General features: G+C 41.4%; 9 protein-coding genes and 2 long non-coding RNA genes across 15 annotated transcripts; 9 read left to right on the forward strand and 2 right to left on the reverse strand.

Moving 5' to 3' along the window:
- The first annotated feature begins 447 nt into the window (after positions 1 to 447).
- LOC123471445 (40S ribosomal protein SA-like) lies at positions 448 to 2,200 on the forward strand. The gene is made up of 4 exons (XM_045172775.1): positions 448 to 574; positions 950 to 1,117; positions 1,177 to 1,541; positions 1,736 to 2,200. The coding sequence occupies exons 2-4, from the start codon at positions 985 to 987 to the stop codon at positions 2,138 to 2,140; spliced, it is 903 nt and encodes a 300-aa protein (XP_045028710.1). The 5' UTR covers positions 448 to 574; positions 950 to 984; the 3' UTR covers positions 2,141 to 2,200.
- LOC123471444 (probable cytosolic oligopeptidase A) lies at positions 2,142 to 4,907 on the reverse strand. Its single transcript, XM_045172772.1, has 7 exons — positions 4,749 to 4,907; positions 4,449 to 4,612; positions 4,185 to 4,393; positions 3,863 to 4,128; positions 3,493 to 3,794; positions 3,077 to 3,421; positions 2,142 to 3,012 (listed from the first exon to the last, which is right to left on the reverse strand). The coding sequence occupies exons 1-7, from the start codon at positions 4,835 to 4,837 to the stop codon at positions 2,216 to 2,218; spliced, it is 2,172 nt and encodes a 723-aa protein (XP_045028707.1). The 5' UTR covers positions 4,838 to 4,907; the 3' UTR covers positions 2,142 to 2,215.
- A 21-nt stretch (positions 4,908 to 4,928) lies between these two features.
- Positions 4,929 to 6,103, forward strand: LOC123471446. The gene is made up of 4 exons (XR_006645904.1): positions 4,929 to 5,107; positions 5,193 to 5,331; positions 5,831 to 5,929; positions 6,002 to 6,103. It is a non-coding gene; the product is annotated as an uncharacterized LOC123471446 (long non-coding RNA).
- Positions 6,104 to 7,558: 1,455 nt separating this feature from the next.
- On the forward strand, positions 7,559 to 9,678 carry LOC123466318 (tether containing UBX domain for GLUT4-like). Of its 2 annotated transcripts, XM_045172774.1 has the most exons (4): positions 7,559 to 8,178; positions 8,277 to 8,457; positions 8,516 to 8,730; positions 8,812 to 9,678. In XM_045172774.1, the coding sequence occupies exons 1-4, from the start codon at positions 8,061 to 8,063 to the stop codon at positions 9,603 to 9,605; spliced, it is 1,308 nt and encodes a 435-aa protein (XP_045028709.1). In that variant the 5' UTR covers positions 7,559 to 8,060; the 3' UTR covers positions 9,606 to 9,678. The 2 variants fall into 2 exon arrangements, with proteins under 2 accessions (XP_045028709.1, XP_045028708.1); XM_045172773.1 differs by having other exon boundaries at positions 8,516 to 9,678.
- A 429-nt stretch (positions 9,679 to 10,107) lies between these two features.
- LOC116920221 (probable ATP-dependent RNA helicase DDX17) lies at positions 10,108 to 13,781 on the forward strand. 2 transcript variants are annotated; one of them, XM_045172777.1, is made up of 10 exons: positions 10,108 to 10,323; positions 10,514 to 10,828; positions 10,884 to 10,995; positions 11,057 to 11,245; positions 11,452 to 11,631; positions 11,691 to 11,974; positions 12,033 to 12,154; positions 13,021 to 13,251; positions 13,318 to 13,407; positions 13,470 to 13,781. In XM_045172777.1, the coding sequence occupies exons 1-10, from the start codon at positions 10,301 to 10,303 to the stop codon at positions 13,490 to 13,492; spliced, it is 1,569 nt and encodes a 522-aa protein (XP_045028712.1). In that variant the 5' UTR covers positions 10,108 to 10,300; the 3' UTR covers positions 13,493 to 13,781. The 2 variants fall into 2 exon arrangements, with proteins under 2 accessions (XP_045028712.1, XP_045028713.1); XM_045172778.1 differs by having other exon boundaries at positions 13,318 to 13,368.
- Positions 13,782 to 14,216: 435 nt separating this feature from the next.
- LOC123471459 (glucose-induced degradation protein 4 homolog) lies at positions 14,217 to 15,356 on the forward strand. Of its 2 annotated transcripts, XM_045172802.1 has the most exons (5): positions 14,217 to 14,370; positions 14,450 to 14,602; positions 14,670 to 14,837; positions 14,902 to 14,996; positions 15,060 to 15,356. In XM_045172802.1, exons 2-5 carry the CDS (start codon positions 14,456 to 14,458, stop codon positions 15,259 to 15,261), a joined length of 612 nt encoding a protein of 203 aa, XP_045028737.1. In that variant the 5' UTR covers positions 14,217 to 14,370; positions 14,450 to 14,455; the 3' UTR covers positions 15,262 to 15,356. The 2 variants fall into 2 exon arrangements, with proteins under 2 accessions (XP_045028737.1, XP_045028736.1); XM_045172801.1 differs by having other exon boundaries at positions 14,293 to 14,602.
- LOC123471455 (ras-related protein Rab-40B-like) lies at positions 15,344 to 17,218 on the reverse strand. Of its 2 annotated transcripts, none has more exons than XM_045172796.1 (5): positions 16,895 to 17,218; positions 16,454 to 16,825; positions 16,195 to 16,388; positions 15,899 to 16,121; positions 15,344 to 15,769 (listed from the first exon to the last, which is right to left on the reverse strand). In XM_045172796.1, the coding sequence occupies exons 2-5, from the start codon at positions 16,806 to 16,808 to the stop codon at positions 15,534 to 15,536; spliced, it is 1,008 nt and encodes a 335-aa protein (XP_045028731.1). In that variant the 5' UTR covers positions 16,809 to 16,825; positions 16,895 to 17,218; the 3' UTR covers positions 15,344 to 15,533. The 2 variants fall into 2 exon arrangements, with proteins under 2 accessions (XP_045028731.1, XP_045028732.1); XM_045172797.1 differs by having other exon boundaries at positions 16,454 to 16,828.
- Positions 15,662 to 16,178, forward strand: LOC116920494. Its single transcript, XR_004392727.2, has 2 exons — positions 15,662 to 15,798; positions 15,872 to 16,178. It is a non-coding gene; the product is annotated as an uncharacterized LOC116920494 (long non-coding RNA).
- A 176-nt stretch (positions 17,219 to 17,394) lies between the features above and the next one.
- LOC123471460 (ATP synthase subunit d, mitochondrial-like) lies at positions 17,395 to 18,281 on the forward strand. Its single transcript, XM_045172804.1, has 4 exons — positions 17,395 to 17,612; positions 17,678 to 17,846; positions 17,912 to 18,049; positions 18,116 to 18,281. The coding sequence occupies exons 1-4, from the start codon at positions 17,491 to 17,493 to the stop codon at positions 18,191 to 18,193; spliced, it is 507 nt and encodes a 168-aa protein (XP_045028739.1). The 5' UTR covers positions 17,395 to 17,490; the 3' UTR covers positions 18,194 to 18,281.
- Positions 18,282 to 18,894: 613 nt separating this feature from the next.
- Positions 18,895 to 20,947, forward strand: LOC123471451. Its single transcript, XM_045172790.1, has 5 exons — positions 18,895 to 18,988; positions 19,044 to 19,359; positions 19,425 to 20,421; positions 20,492 to 20,656; positions 20,734 to 20,947. The coding sequence occupies exons 2-4, from the start codon at positions 19,267 to 19,269 to the stop codon at positions 20,629 to 20,631; spliced, it is 1,230 nt and encodes a 409-aa protein (XP_045028725.1). The 5' UTR covers positions 18,895 to 18,988; positions 19,044 to 19,266; the 3' UTR covers positions 20,632 to 20,656; positions 20,734 to 20,947.
- A 339-nt stretch (positions 20,948 to 21,286) lies between these two features.
- LOC116921038 (facilitated trehalose transporter Tret1-2 homolog) lies at positions 21,287 to 23,853 on the forward strand. The gene is given in 8 exon segments (XM_045172781.1): positions 21,287 to 21,588; positions 21,651 to 21,702; positions 21,770 to 21,902; positions 21,965 to 22,188; positions 22,252 to 22,502; positions 22,602 to 22,887; positions 22,945 to 23,409; positions 23,411 to 23,853. Coding segments are annotated over 7 exon segments (1,605 nt in total). The 5' UTR covers positions 21,287 to 21,588; position 21,651; the 3' UTR covers positions 23,606 to 23,853.
- The last annotated feature ends 23 nt before the right edge of the window (positions 23,854 to 23,876 follow it).

Here is a 23,876-nt window from a genome sequence, read left to right on the forward strand (position 1 = left end):
AAAAAAAACAAAAACAATTAGAACATTTTGCCGCCATGCCTAGCGCTCGGCCCCGCGCCAATCGGGGAACTTTTTAGTCGATCCGGTGCGGGAATAATCTTAATCGGGGAAGGGATTTCGGTGCTCGGTGCGGTGATCGGTGCCTTCCCCGATTACCAATGAATAGTGATCTGAATTGGCAGTTGCCCTGCGGCCAACAAGAACAAAATGTGACCCTAGTCACGTGATTCTCGTTGGCCTATCAGAACGCAAGGTCACTGGTAAGACTAACCCCCTATGGCTGAAGCGGTGCTATCGGTGCAGCACCGATTATAGCACCGTTCCACACTGAAAAAAGAAATCCCCGCACCGAACTTCCCCATTTTATTTAAATCGGGGAAGCTTAGCGGTGTCCCCGATTAGAATGTGATCGGGGCCAAGCGGCCCGAGCCCCATGCCGCGTCTTTTTGAGCGCAACTATGAGAGATCTGGCAACGCCATCTGTCATTTTTTACCACTCCTCCATACATACTGAAGTGACGTAGCAGAAGAGGATAGGAAACTCAGTCCACTTTCCCATTTGGCGTTCAACTTGGTGGGTACTTTTTTTGTTTCTATCAAATGTTATCTGACGACATCCGTCTGCTTATATTGATGTAGTCTATTTAATCTGTTGGAAAATCTCTTCCGAAATCCGTCGAGCAAATTTTTTAAACGTTTGTTGTAAAAATCGGATGCTTTTTTCCTTTTTTACAATTTTAATCTAACCGGGTGTACTGGTGCAAGTGGCACATTTTACCTAGAATGTAAGCATTTTTCTGTACGCGATTTGCCAAATTTGTTTACTCAAAGTTAATGTATTTATTCAGTAACATCGATATTGCCTTATCAAAAGTTTGTTATAATAACACAAATAACCTTTATTATCATGTAATCAAGCTTATTTTGATTTTCCTGTATCTATCTACAGGTTGGGTTCCGTAACTCATAATTCTCAACTAGAAAATGTCGGGAGGTTCAGACAGATTGTCTCTGAAGGAGGATGATGTTACCAAGATGTTGGCTGCTACCACTCACATTGGTAGCACCAATGTTGATTTCCAAATGGAACAATATGTCTACAAACGTCGCTCTGATGGTAAGCCCATTCAAACCTCTGCCAAGTCAAAATTGCCTTTAAAGCAAATGTTTTCTTAGGTGTTCACATCATCAACTTGCGCAGGACTTATGAGAAACTGTTGTTGGCTGCAAGGGCTATTGTAGCCATTGATAACACAGCTGATGTTTTCGTCATCTCTTCTCGTCCTCAGGGCCAGCGTGCTGCCCTCAAGTTTGCCTCTTACACCAAGGCAACTCCCATCGCCGGTCGTTTCACTCCCGGTGCCTTCACTAACCAGATCCAGGCCGCTTTCCGCGAGCCCCGTCTTTTGGTGATCATGGATCCCCGCGCTGACCACCAGCCCATCATTGAGGCCTCGTACGTCAACATCCCCGTAATCGCTTTGTGCAACACTGACTCGCCCCTGCGCTACGTCGATATTGCCATCCCTTGCAACAACAAGGTAACTGAAAATATTATATATTCATGCATGTTCATGCATGAATTGTGTATCACAGCATGATGATTAGTCCAATCATAACTGTAGTGATGAAACTCACCTTATTTAGCTTTACCGGATTCTGATTCAAAATTGAAACATGTAGAAGTACCATTGAAAGGAGAGTTGTCTAAAGAGAACCATTACTTCCGTTTCAGGCATCTCACTCGATTGGTTTGATGTTCTACATGCTGGCTCGTGAAGTTAAGCGCCTTCGTGGTGAAATCTCTCGTGATCTCGAGTGGTCCATCATGGCTGACATGTTCTTCTACCGCGATCCTGAGGATATCGAGAAGGAGGAACAGGCCAAGGAGGCTGCCGCTATTGCAGCTGCACCTATCAAGGCTGCACCCGAGGAATATCAAGCTGACAATTGGAATACTGAGCCAGCTGTCGAGAGTACCAACTGGGCTGATGAGGCTCCCGCTCCTGTTGCAGCTCCTACCGTTTATGCTGCTGCCGCTGAAGATTGGGCAAGCGCTCCTACTGACGATTGGGGTGCTCCAGTTGCTGCTGCATCTGCTACTGGCGAATGGGGTGGCGCTACTACCAACTGGGCTTAAGTACCTTGTGTAGCATCTTGTGTATTCCAATTGTTAACAATACAATCATGGAATTCTAAATTTATTATCTACATGTCATTTTAATTTAGCATAATTAAGCAATGCATCTGGAGAAGGATCTCGTCCTCTAAATTGGCGGAAAGTTTCACTAGGTGGCACTGTACCACCATTAGCGAGAACAACTTTCCGGAACCGTTCGCCAACAGTTCTCAATGCAGTACGGTCTTCCATTCCGACTTCTTGGAAAGCAGAATAAATATCTGCAGCCACCATTTTCGACCAAGTGTGAGAATAATAAGCGGCTGCCATGTCCTGGCTGACAATGTCGGTAAAATTACACGGATGCGCGTCAGTCTTCTCGAGTGGGAAGCGCTGAAATTTAGGCCACAATCGTTTGACAACGTCCAGCCAAAAATCTTTAGTCGAGTATAGTTCCATGTCAAGTGCGGAAAGGTAGAGTTGTTGGCAAAGATCGTGTCCTGACATATGCACTGCGGCTTGGTTAAGCTGATTTAGCGTTTCACGAGCTAAAGGTTGTCCGGATTCGAAATGGCCGCTGATTTTACTCATAGTTGTCCAGTCAGATGACCATAATTGGAAAAACTGTGCCGATATCTGTACGGCATCCCATTCGAGATTGGTAAGGCCAGCCACTTCGCTGTAGGGTGACTCAGTCAGCATGTGCTGCAGCGCATGTCCAATTTTCGCCAATAACGTCTGCACTTGCTGGAACGACAAGAGTGATGGGATGCCATGAAGATTTGGAGTGAAATTCATAACAACCGAGGCCACTGGAGTATGATTCATCATGTCTGATCGGCTTCGTGTGCTAATCATCCAGGAAGCAGCTTCACGACTCAGAAGTTTCCGTCCTGTAATAAACAAACATTGTTTAACTTTGACCTAGATTGAAAGGGACGTTTTAAGTTGAACCACCTATCCTAGAGAATGGATCAAAGTAGAAATGGCCAATAAGTTTCCCATCAGAATGTCGGACGGCGTATAGAGAGACATCTTCGTGCCAAGCAGTGGTGCCGTTCTTGTGCTGATTAATCAATTCGAAATGGATATTGAAGATCTCTTCAATCAGGGCCAACAAACCGGTGAAGACTCTGGGCAACGGAAAATACTCGCGAATATCGCCTTCCTCGTGCTGGCACAGTGACGAAACTTGCTTGCGTCGCCAGTACGGCACATCCCACATATTCAACGAGCCCTCAAATCCTCTCTCTCTGGCGAAGTTCTCCAATGTGGCTAGTTCCTTTTCTTGAGCCGGAAAAGCTATTCTCAAAAGCAAGCAAAAAATTACGTAAAAACGTTTCAGTTTTACATCCGGTAGTCTTAGAAGTTACCTTTTTCCAAGAGCAATTCAATCATTTTGTTGACATTGCCGACACTGCCGGCCATTTTCGTTTCCATACTCATTGCGGCAAAACTAGGATAACCTAGCAATTTGACTTGATCACGTCGTTGGAAGCGGATCTCTTCCAGGTCGAGACTAGTGGTAAGAGCACTGTCACCAGAACTAGACCCACGGGCTCGGTTGGCCTGCCAAACATTCCAGCGCAGCAAGGGGTCTGAGCAATATTCCATAAAGGTTGAATAGATGTGCGGCTGGAGAGTGATCTTCCATGGACCCCGACTCGGAGCCGAACTGTGAACGAATGTGGTCGAAAATTTTAATTCGAGGATTGCGAGGTTACTACTCGACCAACAGCTTACCTGTCCAGAGCTGTGGCACGTAACAATTCAGATGGAAAGTCACGAACGCTGTTTGGATCTGTCAGAACGAGACTAAACCGACTTGTGGCTTTCTCCACTTTTTGCTGGAACTTTGACTTGTGTTCTTCCAGCTTACGCGATACTTCGATGTAGTATTTTAAACCAGATTCGTTCAATTCCGAGCCGTTCAGCCGTCCTTCCAGGATGTACTTGTTTAACAATCTTTTTTGCTTTTGGTCTAGCTTTTGGTTTTCATTCATTAAACCCTAAAAAACAGAATTTGTTACCTTTCAACTATCCTTAATAATGCTTTGCGCACTACCTTGCAAGCCTCATAAATGGGTTTGCTCTGAAACTTTAATGATCTTGATTTTCGTGCTCTCTTATGGATCTGCTTGTAAATTTCTGAAGGCATGCGTTCACTATCTGTGACGTACAGCGTCCTGGCAACTCCCCACGCTGCATCTAGAGGAGCACTAAGCCTTTCCAGGGGATCCATAATGGACTCAAAAGTGACACATGATCCTGGCTCTACAAAAGAACATTGAATATTACTGAAGCTATTCCATCACTTCAAAATGGAAACCTGTAAGTTGATTCTCCAATTTCCATATTCCTGACTCTTGTTCTAATGATAATTTAGCCACGGCATTTAGGCACTTTTCCGCTGAAATTGGCGTGTAATCAAGGAGTTCTCCCGTTCGAAGAACCGGGTTTGTTTCCGGCGTATCAGGAGGAATCTCCGGTAGCCTGTGCAAACACAAAATACTGTGACCTATCTCTTTTGCAACTTACATAAAGTTAACCATCCTAAACTGATATTGCACCTTTTCACTTGTTCTCTATAAAATATTAAATAAAAAATTTAAAAAGGAAATAAACTTACAGCACATAATAAGCGGTTCGATATGAATAACGAATAACAGAATTTCGAGTTAACAACTTGAAATTCGAACTCTTCAAAATAGCAGCCATTGCGTTCTTCTGCTTCTGGTTGCTACAACCTGAAGGGAAGTCTCCTTTGAAGTCGCTAGATGGTGCCAGGTTAAACTTAAAATCACGATTTTGGCGGCAACTGGAACTCGGAAGCCAGCAACATCCTGGAAGAAACCGACAGCCTGAATCTCAAAGAAGCCAGGTAAATTGGACACAAAGAAACACGTGGTAATAGCACTTCCTCGCAAAAAATTGAAAAGGGAAAGGAATATGATGAAGGAACCAGACATTCATGCCTTGTTGTTAGTGGTAAGTGATGCTTGTCGTTATAGACCAAAATATTACTTTTATTTTCATTTCAATGTTTACCAATATTATACAATACCCTATTCAGGATGTTCAAGTTTTCCTCCAGTCTGTTGGGCTAGAGGAAAGGGATTATTTACGGCACTATAGGTCTAAAGAAATTGAGAATCTGCCTAAAAGATTACTGCACCACACCAAGTGATGTGGAACAACATCCATAGTGCATGGTAAGTGGATGGTTTTTCGTAATTGCTGTCTGCTTCACATGCATAGGTTCCTTTTTGGTGTTGCTGAAACTTAAGGATTGCCAGGAGCAAACGATTGTTTACTAATGTATTGAATGGGCTGGTGCAAGCATCTAACAATCTGGTAAAGATAGTTTGGTGAAGACAATGTTGTACAAGTATTTTTATATTGGTGGAAGCCTTTAAAAATATTATAGAGTTTCAATAGACTGTCAAGGTGTTGGCACGGTAGCCATAAAATAAAGCCAACTTCGTTACAGCAGAATCATAATCTGCTGCCCATTGCAGCATTGACTGCAGATCTGTAAACTCTTTGAGTCAGTGCTTCTCTGTTGTCCTGCCTGGGTTTAAACATCCAGTGGTGTAAAAGTAGAATTCTCCAAAGTTGTAAACATATTTAATCTAGAAAAGCTCAAAAAATTTTTTTTTGATATCATAGGCATTTAATTATTATTATTAATTTTTTCATCTATTCATTTAGGGTTGCAGAAGAGGTAGGCCTAATCAGGATTGGGAGCGTCATAACAAAGCTTTGTTTGTATCGGACACAATACACTGGATGCATACCTCATTAGTGGAGGTAATTATAGAGACATGATGATTCCAAATGTTTTCAACTCAAATTTAAAAGTGAATACCATTGTAATTTTAGCTGTACAAGTGGGGTGATGACAGAGGCATTGAAAAATTCCTGCATTAGTTTTTAGATCGATCAGTACTGTCCATGGGATCGAGAAAATTTTACTTCAATATCCGTAACGTTAGGAAAAGAATGGTAAAATAATTAACGTTTCACCATAGGAAAATCCACATCCATCCATGCCGCTGGATAAGACATCCATCCATGCCGCTGGATAAGACATCCATTGTGCCTTTACGTGCTACGTATCGTGTTTTTGTCTGTGGAAAGCGACATCTTCCTACGTAAGCCAAACCTGTTATGGAAAGTCCTAACAACTATTGAATTGAAAATTATATTTCTACGTTGAATATTCATTTGCTCGTTTTTTCTTTTTCATGACATAGCGCAATCTAGTGGGAATTGCTGATCTCACCAATTTATGAAGTCGTCAATTGGACAAAGTCATCATTCTTTTTTACATTAGTTTTATTCTTTTAACCACGCTTCACATCGTAATGTGGACACGGAATAATACCTCCTCCCGCACAGTAGTTTTTTTCCAATTGAAACGGTCATTTGATTTTAACCAATTCATCAGCTACGTTTTTTTGGGGCAACAATACTTTTTTGTGCCCATGGCACAACATTTGCCGTCTCCACAACGGTCGGATGTAACGGTTTTGTAAACCTTCGAATTGCAGTATCCTTGGCAGAAAGGTGCCGATCCATTCCAAAAGCACCCGGGCTGTCGTTCCTTAGCATCAACTTCCGTTCGAATTGTTTTACCAGCCGAAATTTTAGGATTTTTCACCTTTCAAAATTTTGAAGTGCAACATGTAAAGTAACAAAGAATGTTGAAACGCAATGGTTATTTAGAGTTTAAATATTTTAAAGAAATGTATCAAGTTTCTTACGTAGTTGTCTTCCAATTGCAGATCCAGCTGCTCGTCCTCGTTAAGGGCTAATGCACTCGGTCATGTGAAACATAGAGCCAAGATGACCAATATACCTAAATGGATTCCGTAAAAATGAGCCATGTTTTTAATTAAACCTACTGCGTTTCTTTCTCGAATGCAGAGAGTACTGTGTCCTGCCGCTAACGATTTGCCCCGTTTTTATAGGCGGATGGAAGCCATACATTTGATAGCTGTAGCCTAACCATACCGGTACTACGCATTATTCTTGTTAAATCGAGCCACCATTTAATATTTCAACAGGTGTCCTACACGTGAAGCAAATAGATGGTTACTTTTTAGATTTTTTTATTATTATTCCTTTTCGCTTTTGGAATTTGCGATGTGGGTGTGCTGCCAAAAGCATACAGGATTCCGCTTATATGACTATTTGAATTAGGAAATATGGGGCAGCAGTTGCAATGCGCAAATCTTTGCTTTGGAATATACTACATGAACTCATTGCCGTCAACTCATGTCGGAACTCACCTATGCAGCACTTAGCACTCACATTTGCAGCGAAAAACATGTATTTACATTTCATCGGAAATGAACCTTCTGTCATTTGCTTGTATAGCTGCTCGCTACATGCTTTCCATAGCATTTACTGATTTACACGTCTGCTTTCCTTTTATTTTGTTTGTGCAAGATTCACCATATTTCATTTATGGGACCACGTATAGCGCGTTTAAGCACAAATTTGCATAACTACCTTTCAATTGATTTCTTAGTTCTTCCACACAAAAAAAAGCATTCACAGCAAGGTCGACATCATCGCTACATCAGCGAAGAAATTTAAACCATGAGAGTAGATAAAAAATTTTCACATTTCGCATGCGTTGCTGAGTTCTGTGCCCATCAGATCAACGGCGTTATCTTATGGAGCGGATTATCTAGGTAAAAGTATCGTTTCGTGGTTTTCAATTATTAAATATTGTTGTTTTCTTCCAATTGCTCTCTGGGACTCTGGCTGAACTCAAGTCATGCTCAAGTAGTCAAGTTTTCTTTGGCAACGCATCATTTGGCAAGGATGCTGAGAATGTTTGTTTCGTCTGCATAATTTTTGGAAACGTTTGTAGTTAAGCACTTTCTGAGAAACTATTTACAAAAAACCAAACGAATAATCACATTGCAGCATGTATTCAAAATCTCGGAATGCAAATAAGCCTCAAGCACCTCCCAAAATTTCTCTTGTTACTTTAGCCCTTCAGCTTGTTTCAGGGGAAAGATTAATTGCAGAGTTTCATCCGGAAGGTTGTAAACAACTTTATCTTTATGACTTATATTTGCATAATTTAAATATCCATTCTGCATTTGGATTATTCATCATGCATAATCATTCATTAAATTAGTTACTCTGTGGGACATCCTTGAACATTGGGAAGCGCAAAGTAAACTTGACCCATCTTTAGCAACCCTGAAAGCCAACATTCCTGTTTGCATTTATATGAGGAAGGAAATAGCAACCAAGGAAATGCTGCAGATGACAACTCTACTTCAGCTGGAGATTTTAAATGGCAAGGCAGCCATCAGGTATTATTAGCTAATTAAATTCCAAAATATTGTATTCTAACATTTTCTACACATGAAGATATATTACGAAATCACCAGGAGTTGTAGAACAGCTTCATGTCGGTGGGATTATTGCACCAACCCTAAGGATTCCATCACCTGAATTACAAAGAAGAGAAGTTGAAAAAGTTAAATTGGAGAATAAAACGGAGAAAACATCTACTCTGATGCCAGAAAAGGTGACAGAACAGTTTATTCCAGCTGAAAAACAAGAATCTGCTGTTGAAACAAAAGGTTTGTTACCAAAAGGACATATTGAGCCAATTCATATTACAGATGAAAAAAACAGACACATTGAGCCAATTCATATCACAGCTGAAGAAAACAGACCTGTTGATGCAGAAGACAATAGTTTGCTTTCTTGTCAAGAGCTTGAAGCTGCCGAAGTAGAAGTTGCTGTGGAAGAGTCAGTTTACTTTCTCAATGAACAAGGAGTATTGGTTTACATGCCTCCACAAGATATCAATTCCATTTCTACCCGTCATGACGAAGAATCAGACGAATTTTTTGAGCTTACAGAGGAAGAAGTCCGTAGGATGATGAACGATCTAATTTGTCAAAACAATCAGCTACAAAACGCTCCGCTTATTACCGCTCAATTGCGTCGCGAACAAGAAGAGAAACGACGACTCCAGCTATTGGAAAAGTATCCCACTACGGTTTTGCGTATCCAATTCAGTGACCGCTTTGTTCTTCAGATGCCTTTGCCCTCAGAAATCACATTAGCTGAAGTTAAGCAACAATTGGTGGAATATCTCGATGCAAAAGTGGAGAACTTCGAACTTTTCACGACGCCGCCGAAGCAAATTATCGAAACTTCCCTATCCCTTCATCGAATTGGTTTAACTCCGTCGTCCCTTATCTACATTAGTTCCCATTGCGTATTAAAAGAGAAATTCCGCCTTAACCCTTCCGATTACGCTGCTGCTGTACGAGATGCAAGTCGCCGACTTTATCATTCTGTTACAACATCTACGGCCACGGCTGTAAGTGCTGCAGACAGCGATGGCAGTGTCGCTAAAGATCAGCGGCCTAAGCGACCTGCATCAGACACCTCGGTCGTGAACAAGAACAAGAACGTTCCCAAATGGCTAAAAACGAATCGATAATTCTCTGTCACTAAGGCTGTGCATATTGTATTTCTTTCGGTGTCCAAATAAAACAATCTACATAAGATTTAAATTAAGAGTGCTTTTGTATTATTAAAAAGACAAAAAATATTAATAATGAAAGGAATTATTTCTATCCACATTCCATTTTACCAAAACATATTTTAAAGAAGTATGGTGATGAAAATAATTGCAAAAATATAAATTCAAACCTTCTGCCACATGACACAAAATAATCAAATGGCCGACCTAGGGAAAACGTTGCCATTGTCATCTTTTAAATGAATAATAAAATTTAAATTAAGTGCTTCAAAATGATCATTGAGCATTAAAGAATAAAAAATAATTTTATTTTATTAACTCTTAAGCTGAATAGTTCGTTACTAGAAAAGTTTAGCCAGTTTAGCCTACGGCCTTACGCTTTTCTTAAGTTTTCAAGGTTGAGCTTACAACGTTGCAGTCCTCCCTTTGGGCATTTCTTTCTTCTTTACAAAGGCAACATGTTCCGATCAGTCTTTCTTTTTACGTCGAGAGCCCTAGCCTGCGCATTAACCAAACGCAGCTGCGTAGACAGAACAACTTTCAGGGCAACGTCGTTACAGCAAGACTCTTTATCTCACGTCATCCGAGTCTATTCTTCACCAATTTCAACATTTCAACGTTCTTTTTGTAGCAGAGAAGAAACCACATCCGATATGTCTTTCAGAGATCGTAAAAGGTAAACGAAATTCTATTAACTTGTCATCCACGATGTTGTGCACTCATTTCACATTCCAAACTTGCAATGCTTTCAAGGCTTGGTCCTATTGGAGTGCGATAGTAATGTTGACGATAATTAGCACTGTATATTTAACATAGATTAGAGTGTCAGTCATCTGTTCGACAACTAAAATGTTTTATTTCTATAGCGGGTCAGATTTCCGCGGAGGAGCTCGTGGAGGGGGTTCCAGTTTCGGAGGGGGTTCTGGTTTTGGGGGCAATCGTGACTTCAAGAAAGCTCAACCCGGAGATAAGTTACGTAAGCCAAGATGGGAGATGGATCGCCTTCAACCATTCGAAAAGAATTTTTACAAGCCACACCCTAACTTGGCTGTTAAGTCGATTCACGAGGTTGAACAGTACAGGGCTAGCAAGGATATCACAATCCGCGGTAGAGATGTTCCTTTCCCTATCACTTCCTTTGATGAAGCAAACTTTCCAGAATATGTCATGACTGAGCTCAGGTAACGAGTTACATTTTCTACTAGTTTCCCTGTGCTAAAAAAATTTTTCCCTTAGACGTCAAGGTTTCAAAGAACCAACATCTATTCAAGCTCAAGGCTGGCCAATTGCTTTGAGTGGATCAAACATGGTTGGGATTGCCCAAACTGGATCTGGAAAGACTTTAGCTGTAAGTTGTTAGGTTTTACTATTGTGATTAACTTATTTAAATTGCTTTCTTCAATGTTCAGTACACTCTCCCTGCCATTGTGCACATTAACCATCAAGCCTATCTTGAACCTGGAGATGGACCAATTGCACTTATTCTAGCCCCTACTCGTGAATTGGCTCAACAAATCTCATCCACTGCAAAGGACTTTGGCTCATCTTCACGTATTCGCAACACTTGTGTATTTGGTGGAGCTCCAAAGGGTCCCCAGGTAATTTCCGTTTACTTAGCTTGATCATTCAGACTTATCCTCGAATCTTGGCCTTGTTGTTTGCCAAATTCAAACATCATGGAATGCATAATAGAGGTAGATTAAAAGTAGAAGTCTTCGATGCCGTAGCCGAAACTGCTGCAGGAATCCTCTAGCTTCTATACACTATGTTTGTTTTTCTTTACTCATTTTTTGTTATTCCTTAGTTACGCGATATCGAACGTGGTGTGGAAATCATGATTGCAACCCCTGGTCGCCTTATTGATTTTCTTGAAGCTGGCAAGACTAACTTGCGTCGTTGCACATATTTGGTTTTGGACGAGGCCGATCGGATGCTTGATATGGGTTTTGAGCCCCAAATTCGTAAAATTATTGAACAAATTCGGGTAAGTCGATAATTCTAGTTTGGAAAAAAAAAAGAAACCCTCTAATCGAATTTATTTAGCCTGATCGTCAAACACTCATGTGGTCTGCCACATGGCCGAAGGAGGTGCGGCAGCTGGCTGAAGAGTTCCTTACCGACTACATTCAGATTAACGTTGGCTCTCTGACCCTCTCTGCTAACCACAATATTTTGCAAATTATTGACGTCTGCCAAGAGCATGAAAAGGAAACCAAACTGATGACTTTGCTGCAGGAAATTGGTGCCGAAGATGAGAACAAAACCATTATTTTTGCTGAAACAAAACGAAAAGTTGATAGCATCACAAGAGCCATGCGCCGCGATGGGTAGATATTTTCTTTGTTACTAACATCAAAACGTAATATTAATTGGTTCCTTTATTAGATGGCCGGCGATGTGCATTCATGGTGATAAGGCGCAACCTGAGCGTGATTGGGTTTTGAACGAATTTCGCTCAGGCAAAGCACCCATTTTAGTAGCTACTGACGTGGCTGCTCGTGGTCTAGGTAAGTGATATCCAACAATGGCGTTGCAAGGGCTGGAAATTTTTCTCGTTCGAGAAGACGATTCTTGAAGAACCTGCCGAGTTATTCTCTACATGGAACTCTTTGATTTGGTTTTCCAGCTTTTGTTTTTTCTGATTTTTGCCTTGTCTACTTTTTCATTTCAGAGGCAACGGCGGGCTGATGTCGCTTCGGCTGCTCCTTACTCCTGTCATTACAGTTAAGCTAACAATGTGTCGAGTACGTAGCCTGTATTGAGACCTCTTGCTCTCCCAAAGTCATGGAGTAGGCGGGGGTTTCCCAAGCGTGGCACGTACTAAGAAAGCACATGGCAGTGAGTTGTGGACTGGTTCCTAGTGGCATCGCTTCTTTGAGACAAATTGCGCACATTCTTAGAACAAATGTGTTTGCCCGTCGCCTTGCCTTAGTTTGGGTTGGTTGGTTGGGTTTGGGAAGCATTTGCGTCAATTTGGGCTTGAGTTGTTAAGAGACGATGAGGAAATTCGCCCAAAGTCCTGCGCGCCGTCTGTGTTGCACCTTGTTTTTCCACCCCTGGCCGATCTCGGAGATTTGAGATGGGACGGGCGTGTCAGAGAACTTGAAATTCAAGCAGCGCATGGCGTGTGCCGGCAACTGGCGAGTGTACTCTACTCTCACACGCGGAACAGTGTAAACAAAGGAATTTCGAATGTATCTAAGGTAAAAATTCCTACTACACAACTCCGCACCTTGGTCTCCATATTTTTCTTATTTCTCGTATTTCGTGACAATCGTTTTGTCAGAAAAGGGCTTTTTTTTCTCTTTCTATTGGTTGCCGGGTCATTAGCATTGCGTATTCTTTCTCTGATCTTTGTTTTGTAATCGCGTAGATGTGGACGACGTTAAATTCGTCATCAATTTCGACTATCCCAACTGTTCCGAAGATTACGTCCATCGAATTGGTCGTACTGGCCGATCGCAACGCACAGGAACCGCTTACACGTTTTTCACGCCCAACAACTCTAAGCAGGCCCAGGATTTGGTGAACGTTCTAACAGAAGCAAACCAAGTTGTGAATCCCAAACTTCTTGAGCTTGCATCTTCAAACCGTGGTGGTGGAGGTAAAAAAAAAAAGGCTTAAATTTGTTTCTTCTTGTTAGATGGTTATTTTAAATTCGAATTTACAGGCCGTTCCAGATGGGGAGGCGGTTATGGTGGTCGTGGAGGTTATGGAGGAGGTAACAGAGGCTATGGAGGCGGACAATCTTACAACTCCAGTAAAATTGTGTCCATTGTCTTACACTGAATAGTGGCTTAATTTATCTTTCTTTTTATTTAGGCCGCTCCTGGGTTGAACGCTAAAACTCAATCAGTTTAGCACAGAAATTCAAAGCACCATCAACTAGTTTTTTTCAACCAACATTTAATTATTCCAATTTAATGAGCTGAATGAGGGTCTCCTGGCGTTTTCATGAAAATATTGAGCATCTAACGCTTCGTTCCCCACCACGCATCATCTTTTCGTTTTTGTAGGCCAATTTTTTTCGACGTCATTTAAATTTTTGGCAAACTACACCAGCCATTTTCACTGACACGTTACAATGTACTCTTATGTTTGTTCGAGTTAACCGGAATACAAAGTAATCGTAATGATTTGTGTACCTAGTTGTTAGATGTAGAGAAAACAATTGAACTATTATCTAGCTGAGTATTCTAATCATTTTTTCAAGCACTTTGAGGGCAATTTTAAAATTAATCATGAAATATAAGTTGATTGGGCGAATTAGACAAATTGGCAATAAATTTATCAAAGGGCAAGGTTAGTTTAATAGGGTTGTTATGAATTGTATATTAGACCATTCAGGTTTTGTTATGTTTTAAAAAAAGTTTTTTTACATTGATTTTGATTGTCATATACTTTTGCTACATACCAATGTCATTTACTGACACATTTAACAGCTAGTGTAACAGCCCGTCTTACCACATAGGCACATACACAAGGCTTAAAAATTTAACATGACCACAAGTCCATAACACCTGCATGAAAATCGAATCAGAGAGAAACAGCAAACAGGAAACAGAAACAGAAGATGAGAAGCAGAAAATTGACTAAAGTGTTCTGCAGTGTGCAAGGGCTTCCTACGGAAACCGTAATACATACGAACGACTCACTGTGACCAGGGAACCAAACAGAGAAGTGGGGAGGAAATCTAGCTGTGTAATCATAATAGCTAGTGACTGTAAACCACTTTGCACTTACTGATCTGAACAAACATTTGTTTTAACCAAAACTTTTTGTACATTTCCTACTGTCAAAAGTGTCCGATGCCCGTCAAAACAGACGTCCACGTACCACCACCGGCAAATTCGCATCAGCCTGGAGTGTGTCGATCTCTTTTATACAATGGTTCTCGATTTCAGGGTCATCAGAAATCTAAAGGCAATTGTTACGATGTAGAAGTCGTCTTGCAGGTAGTTTTTTACTAAAATTAGATTATAAATAATATAATCTTTTTGCTAAGTGACTTTCTCCATGTAGCATGTTGACGAAGAGAATTCTTATTTGTGTGGCTACCTAAAAATCAAAGGCTTAACGGAAGAATTTCCTACCCTTACCACTTTTTTTGATGGTGAAATTATCAGTAAGAGGTTCCCTTTCCTTACTCGTAAATGGGATGCTGACGAGGATGTTGACAAGAAACATTGGGTATGGAACTGTGCTGTAAATTCCAAGTTCGATTAACTAATTGTATTTATTTTCCCCTACGCAGAGCAAGTTTCTGTCATTTTATCAATATGCAAAAACTTTCAATTCAGATACTTTTGACTATGATGCCATGCAGGAAACAGATTTTGTTTTCATGAGGTGACTTACCAATTGTATAGTTATTTATCATTTCAATGTTGATAGTTTCGTTTTACTCAATAGGTGGAAGGAACATTTTTTGGTGCCTGATCACACTATAAAAGATATTAATGGGGCAAGTTTTGCTGGTTTTTATTACATCTGTTTTCAGAAGTCAACGGCGACGATCGAGGGTTACTACTACCACCGCAGTTCAGAATGGTATCAATCGCTGACGCTCACCCATGTGCCGGAGCACAGCATCCAAATCTACGAGTTTCGATAAAATTCCTTCCACCAAATATCTTCTTGTTTGTTGAAAAGATAAGCATGAATAACGCCCATAACGAGTGTAATAAGAAAAATTGTTTCGCCTTCTAAGCTCCTTTGTATTTTCCCTTCTGAAGAGGACGAAAAAGATACGAGGAAAAATTCGTTTAGCAACACGCTGAGAGGATTGACGTAATTAGGGCACAAAAAATCATCAACAAAAAGAAGAGCTGGTAAAACTTTCAGGATAGCTATTGACAATAGAAAAATAAAAAAGCGACAAAGAAATCATGAAATGACGCAGGTGAGTTTTGCGTGTACATGACTGAGTCTTGACTTTTTGATGGCCATCTTCATCTCATGATGATGGTTAGGGTGGTGTGGATGGTGACGGGCACAGCCACTGCTAAGTGCGTAGGAACGCAGCTGCGAGTGAAGCGTTGGTGGTAGAGGAAGCCGATCTATAGTATAGACTGAGGTCTGCGAGACGATTGAGCGACAACACAACTCTTGGAGTGAGAGAACTGTTATTGGGATCATACAAAAAGAATGAGTTGGTCATCGACGTTGAGCTTGTTAAACGTAAATTCACTGCTGGCTTAAACGTTACAGCTACATTTATATAGGTTTTGCTTATCAATGGCCGAAAATACCTCGATTCGTCCGCCACAGCCTTTCCATCCCGTTTCTCCTAAGCGCCCGGCGTGTGAGCTCGGCCAGCGACTCAGCTACGTTATAGTTGCACAGCGGCGAGATTTCAAAGAAAGCCATACCGTGTCTCTGGGCATACGCTTCGGCTTGGGCAACGCTTACCGCCCGTTTAAATTCCAAGTGAAGTCGGTTACCAACAAGAACTTTCGGCACGCCAGGAGCATGCTAAACAAAGATACAACAAGTAGATTTGAAAGTACCAATAAAGGAATGGAAATTTTATTTGTGAAAAACATACCTCCTCGACTTCTCTTCGCCAGCGGTCAATTCCATCGAAAGACCATTTGTTGGTCAAGTCATAGACCAGAAGGAGACCCTGGGCACCTCGAGAGTAGGATCGCAATATTGTGCAAAACCGTCCCTGTCCGGATGTATCCCACAACTGAAGACGAACTCTCCTACCGTCTACTAGCAATGTGGTAACTTTGTGCACTAGAAAATGATGACATGATGAAAATAACATGCACACACATTTGACAACAAAGAAAGTTCAATACCTGGTCCAGCACAAAAAGGCATGTCTGAAGCTGCATTTTCTAATGTGCTGAGTATTTCTTGCTTTCCCACATCCGAGTCTCCCACTAAGAGGAATTTTAGCAGGTAATCATACGGTTTTGCTGAGAGTTGAGGTGCTAGAATAGGGCTGATTGTCTCATTTGTCGGGATGGGTCTGGGAACTGGTAATAAGCTAGCAGACTGTCTACTCCTCCTCAATCGTGAAGTGGAAACAACTTCTACAAGATCTGAGACGGCACTAGGAGTAGCTGCATCTACAGTTTCAACTATTGGAAGAGGAAGATCTGAGACAGGGAATGCCCCAATCATTTCCCCTTGAACACGAATCTGCACCATTTTTAAGTATCTACTTCCTGCTTCAAAAAATAAATCTCTCAAGATTAGTTCAGCATTCAAAAAACCATTACAAAAAATATCCTTACCAAAACAACATTGACACTATAGGGCTTTGTTAGCTATCCGATCGCGATCAACTAAGTTTTGAACCAGGAGAAACTTCTTTCTTTCTGCCCTAGTTACCACTGTAACTATAACGTTTAAGTAAATCAACGTGAAAAAGACGTTGGTTTAAGAGAAATCTGTCACTGCATTACTGCACTTGTTTTAAAAACACGTTCCGAGTTTTCTCCACAATATAATAGGTCAGAATCTTGATAAAGGCAAAACTTATTATTTTCACTTCTCAACTAAAGCCAGAACACAACAAAACCTTCAGAAACTTTCCAGTACTACGAATGGCTGCTACAGCATTGCTATTTGGGTACAATTCCATTCGATAAACATATACTGATTTTGAACTTGTTTTCGTTTTAAACTTGAAGTATTAAAATTTTTTCGTTGTTCAGATTAGATTCATGCATTTAAATATTAATTATTTTCTTTTTAAAACTAAATATGGCTACGCTTAGCGGGTTTCATACAGTTCTCGGCCGCCATTACATCTCTCTCAGCTGCTGGGTCTGTCGTATCAAATTGTGCTTGAAGAGTTTCGCCGGTGTGTTTTACTGATTGAATTACTATGGCCACCAAAAGAATTGCCCAGTCTGCCGTAAATTGGTCTGCGATGGCTGAAAAAGTCAGTGAAAGCCAGCGACCCATGTTCAACGCATTCAAACTGAAATCGGACCAATATCTGAGAAGGTGCGAAACGCAATTTATAACAGTAGACGATATATTTCTTAAGACATATGTTATTAATTATTTAGAGTTATGGCTAATCCCGAGAAGCCACCTGCGATTGACTGGGCTTATTACCAAGCTCGTGTTGCTGTACCTGGCCTGGTTGAATCATTCAAGAAACAGTATGAAGCTTTGAAGGTTCCATACCCTGTAGACAAAGTTACCGGACAGGTTGATGCCCAAGAGAAAGAGACGGTGAGCTGATGATGCCTTTGACTCATCAGGATTAATGTCTAACTCTTCCGAGGCAAATTTTTCAGGAAATTATCATCAAGGAATTCATTGCCCAGTCTAACCGTCGTGTTGCTGAAGCTGAAACTGAGTTGAAGAAGTGGTCTACAGTTCTTCCTTTTGGACAGATGACAATGGAGGATTTTGCTGAGGCCTTCCCTGAACAGGTACTTCACAGAAGCTAGGTTGTAAAAAGAAACTAGCCTTAAATTTGTTTTGTTATCCTACTTTAGGCATGGAATGCAGACAAACCCACCTACTGGCCTCATGATGAAGCTTCTCAACAACCGCCTGCCAAGGTTGAACATTAGACATTCATGCTGCTGTAATTAGTTAAAACTCTGGAGTGTATTGAAGGGACTGAAGATAGAATAAAAAAAAAAAATTAAGTATAAGGAACATCACGGTTTTTAATTCTATTTACCTGAAACTTTAGTATGAATGGACTTGTAAGGTTGATTTAACTAGTTATAGACTAATTTGTTGTCAATATCTGCAGTTTTGTCATTTCACTCTTTTGCAATGGAGGCATTGGTTAGCCAAATGGCCAACAAACAACCTGAATGCATAGCAATGTATTTAATTAATAGTTATCTTAAACTATGGGCGCACAATCTATTTCATTAGTTGCACATACATAGTTAACGTCGACACCTCAAGCGAATAAAGAAGAGAAAGGTTCAGATTTATCCTTGAAGCATTCGAGTGCGACGATGGTTTTTCTGCCCGAAGACCCGCCTCCCACAAAACTACTCATCCATAACCGCCAGCGATCGTTATTAATTATAAATCGCACTGCATCTGCTTCAAGAGGAAATTTCCACCAACGTAAGTGATTGGGGAACAATTTTGTTCCATTTAGTGGGTATTGCATTATAACGGTTCAGCGTGCGGGTTCTAGAACGTTCTTTCATGTGCCCAATGCTAGAAGGTATTACATGTAAAACGATTATATTGTTTTAATGGCCAACTGACGTCACAAAGTCATTTTCTCACTGATTCAGGTTACAGGCAGCTAGGACCGCCTGGAAATTCCGGCTTGAAGGAAATAAGTCGATGTGTTTAGCGTAACGGGAACAATTAAATGTGGCAGAGAACTAAAGAAGGTTACCATGAAATCTGTATATAACAGTGTTCGATAAACGTTCTTTTATTTATTAGGGCTCGAGTTAGTACCGCAATTCTCGACCGACAATAAAATAATCCCTACGCGCAAAGCTATAAAGTACAACTGTTTACCGGACTCTTTGCAATATCCAGGGCAATACTCTTTGAATCGATATACTATACGCCGCAAAACTAGGAAACGAATGTAACACGCAAGAACAAAGATAAAAAGCCGCTGCAACTTGTTGTCGACAACGTGAATAAAAAGCAGCATATAATGCGGTGGCCAGCACAACCAAAAACTAAAACCAGAAGAATTTTCAAGATGAAGAACACAAGGATGACGTTGCTTGCGCTTTTCGGACTATGGGTAAGTCGTCTTACACATAAAATGTATTCGTTTGATTTCAAAGTTAAAATAATCGTTTCTACCAGTTGATTGCGGGCACGTCAGTGGAAGGTTTTTCCTTCGTTAGTTCCAATCATCGTTCAGCAGTCAATTGTTCAAATATTGATTACACACCGTGCACTTGTGAGGAAAACAGAGTTGTTTGCGATAAAGTACTCATTAAAAATGTGAAGGCCACGTTTAGTAAAATTCCAGCTCACGATCTGGCTGGGCTCCGGTTTACGCTGTCTCCAACTGAAATGGAACCCATTCCGGATGATTTCTTGGGTAAAACGAGAATCAGTGGCGATTTGGTTATGCTGTGCGTCAAAAACAAGCGATTGAAAGTCTCCCCAAAGGCTTTCCAGCTATCAGCACTTGGCATTACAAGAGTGTTTATCGACGGATGCGATTTCGGCCAGCAAACCAATTTTTCGTACATGTCGGGATTCCGTAACATGATGGCGTTAGTTATCAAGAATTCCACAAACTTCAAGAGTTTTAAAGGACTGCCATCTCAATCGGCTTTTACCTATTTGTACATCACGCATTCGAGGGGATTTGAAGGTTTAAATCAAGACACTGTGGCCTTACCTGCGTTAAAAGTCTTTTATCTGAATTTCAATCAACTCAACGACGCCACCACTGGCAAGATTTTCAAGTCTCTTGCTGCATCTTCGCTGAACTCCTTGACGGAGATTCGATTAGACAACAACAAGTTGACGAAAATCCCTGAAATGATATCGTCTCTCAGTCAACTTGAGCAAATCGATTTGGGATTCAACGAGATTACCGTAATAGCGAAAAACTCCCTTCCGCGCAACAACACCGCCAAGGGCCTAACGTTCAGTTTGCAGAGGAATCCCATCAAGACAATAGAACCAGGTGCGTTCGGAGGATCTATAGGAAGCGGCGCTCACGTTAAACTGGAAGACATCCGTCTGACTCGTTTGGATTCCAAGATCTTCCGTCCTATGCTGGAACGGATGGAAATCCGGGCCAAAAACGTACTAGGGAAAACACCACTTTTATTCATTGGCAACAGTAAGTTAGCGGAAATGTTTGAAGAATAATCAGTTGATTGTCTACATCTTTTTTTTAAAAACAATATTAGATCCAATCCAGTGCGATTGCCACCTGGCCTGGCTGGTGCGGGATAATCGAAACCTGCTGAAACATATCGAGGGCGGAAAATGCAACGATTCGACAGAATTGCTCGACTTGAAAGCGGCCGATTTCATCAGGTGCAAATAGGAACATTTGGCTGTCCCACTAACAGGTTTGTCTAATTTCCTCTGATGTCGTCTTGCACGTCGATCGTTGACCGCATCGTCCTTGCGCTATCGTTTGTGACAGGAACTAACACGTTAACTGGACTCAACTATGCCCATTTAAAATGCGATGCCTGGGAACCCGGAATAATGTGTCTGGCCTAGGGCTATATTCATTTCTGTTTAGCTTTACCAATTGGTAGACTCATTCTTGTGCTCTTGCCAATTATTATTTATATTTTTGAATAAGTTATTGGGTAGAGGTTTGTATAAGTCAATACAATTTTGTTAACCTTAAATCGCCTTGATGATTTTTACGGGTATTGTCCGACGTCTGCAGTACCTGCCCTGCTGGATGCACGAGCCATTCGTTTGTTTTCTCAACAAGACGCAAGTATTTAATTAAAGGCTTTCTTTCTTTATGTCCGACCAACATCCGCATACTCAAAACGAAGAAAACGTTACAAATTTAATCAGCGAAATAACCTTGGTATTTTCCAGAAGTGCAAGGTCGAATGATCTTTTGGGTAGCAGTTTCAACCGCTGTTGACAGGTAAAAGTATGAACTTTGAAATTAGAACAACAACAAGAAACATGAACGCTAATGAGAAAACGGATCTTTTCATTCATTCAACTAGAGATTCTTCCCGGAATAACGGAGGCAACAGCTATGCGTCATGGACCAACTGAGCATTTCACTGGACTCGCAAACTGTCAATGTGTTTACAAAACAGCACGTCATCGTGTGTAGGAAACGGACAAGTCCTCGTGATCAGTTGCTACCTGGAAAATTAAGATATGCTTTTCAATCTCTAACGTATTCTGGCGAAAATAATTGCCTCGTGACAAGGTGAGCTTTTTCCTTAATACGCGCATAGAAAATACGAACAACATCAGCCAATGAATTCATCACATGCTTGAACAAACAGCCATACAGAAGGTTATATTAGTTTAGACAACTCTTATTACGTTTTATACTCAGAATTGGGACTAACTTTGTAGGATGAAGATGGGCACGCGAATGAAGGACAATTTCACTAACCTTTTTCCGCAGGTACAGTAAGTTATCCCTGTTTGGTTGTTTTAAATCAAGCTGAACTATGATTCTTTGAACTCTTTAGTTGGTCGTGGCAATATGGGGATCGTGGGGCTATTTTTGCATGGGCTCCGTGCGTGGTAGAAGTTCCCCCGGAATTCCATCGCAAAATAGGACGATGGATTTCGACATGTCTCCATCGGACCTGCAATGGATTTGTAAGATTCTTCCATTGGATTGCAACTAACCCGACTAATGGAATTTACTGTGACACGAACAGCTTCCTTCCCGATGCTCGGGGCCATACTTGGCTCTTTGTTCATCAACAAACCGATGGAATATTACGGAAGGAAAAAGGCTCTAGTTGGCCATTACATCGTCTTCATTTGCGGCTTCTTCATCTCCGGCTTCACTCATTTCGGTGAACACAAATCCATGCTGTACATTGGCCGTTTCTTGATGGGCATTGCTGCGGGATGTACCACTCCCGCGGCACAAATTTACGTAAGTCATTCCCGTCGCAAAGTTGAAATGCAATAAAAATCAGGACATTATTGGAAAAAACAGGTGAGTGAATGCGCGTCGCCAAGTCTTCGAGGTTGGATGGGCTCACTGACGGCGTCTTCTTTGGTGCTCGGCGTTTGGTCGACGTACGTTATAGGAACATTCGTCGAATGGCACGTCCTGGCCTGGATTTTTGGCTGTTTACCCATCCTCTTTCTCTGCGGTACGGTTGTGATGCCCGAATCTCCAGTTTGGCTTCTGTCTCACGACCGAGAACAAGAGGCTCGGCGATCTCTTCAATTCCTCCGCGGAAAGTGATTTCTAATTCTTAAAAAGAGAACAAAATTCGATCATTTCAAAACAAGAAAAAGAGAGAGCAGAAAAATGGACTTTCATTTCCTTTTCCACAACAGGGGGACTAACGTGCAAGCGGAAATCGAAAGGATCAAGAAACACCTGGAACGCGTGGCCAACTACAACAGCCAGTCTCCTCAAGTGACGTTGACGTCTGGATCGGTTGTCAAACCCTTGGCCATTTCGTTGGGCATCATGCTGTTCCAGCAGACGACGGGAATCAACGCCATTGTCTTTTACACAGCCAGCATCTTCCAGGCAGCCGGAAGTTCCATCGACGGCAAATACACCACAATCATCGTCGGTGCTGTCCAGTTAATTTTCACTATCGCCTCCGGTTTCCTGGTGCGTTCATCTTTTATTCATTTAAAGAAAACAAAACATGAATTGATTTAACCACAGGCAGACAGATGCGGAAGGCGGATGTTATATTTAGTCTCGGCCATTAGTTCTGCGGTGCCATTGGCTGCCCTGGGAATCTTTTTCTGCTGTCAACGTCGATGGGGCGATCAAGAAGCCATTCGATATTTCGGTTGGTTGCCATTCGTATCTCTGATCGTTTTCTTCATCGCCTACTCGGGCGGGATCAGTAACGTACCTTTCATCATCATGGGCGAAATGTTCCCATTGCGATATCGAACGCTGTTGGGAGGCATCAGCTCCTCTTTTCATTTGTTTTGCACTTTCGTCATGGTCCGATTTTTCCCCGACATGTTGCGAGCGATGGGCAAAGGCGGGACCTTCTATTTCTTCTCCGGATGCACTTTGTTGAGCGCCATCTTCGTCTACTTTCTTTTACCGGAGACGAAAGGCAAAACGCTGGAAGAGCTGGAACAGCTGTTCCGTTCGAACAACATCGAACCTTACACAAAGGCAATACTATTTGGAAGATACTCTTGCAACGGAAAAGAACACGAATTGGGAGGTTGTGCTTTTGAGGCGTTCAGAAACAAAAGACAGTCACAGAACTGAATTGCAGTTGTGTGTCAACAAGTTGGAGGTCACCCTCGAGTTCTACGAAAGCAGCGCCCAATTTAATTTTTCAACCATCGACGTTGCTTAGTTGATGGCTTTTGCTTTTTACGCCTTAACGGTAATTTAAAGTATTTAACGTCTGTAAACTGCCGTCCGTTTAAAACGCAATTGTTAACAAATTCCGGCTTGCGGCAATGGAGGTGCTTTTCGGTTTCCTGTCTCACCTTGATATTCTTGATCTTAAAAGAGCCGTACTGTATTTTTCGTGTTTGATGTTTTCTATGCCATCAACAATGTTAAATGTACGCTAATCTATTACAAATATCTCATGTGAAATTATGGCGTTTTTATATTCTTTT

The sequence above is a fragment of the Daphnia magna genome, linkage group LG4 (genome assembly GCF_020631705.1).
Source record: "Daphnia magna isolate NIES linkage group LG4, ASM2063170v1.1, whole genome shotgun sequence".
In the NCBI taxonomy this organism is placed as follows: Eukaryota; Metazoa; Arthropoda; class Branchiopoda; order Diplostraca; family Daphniidae; genus Daphnia; species Daphnia magna.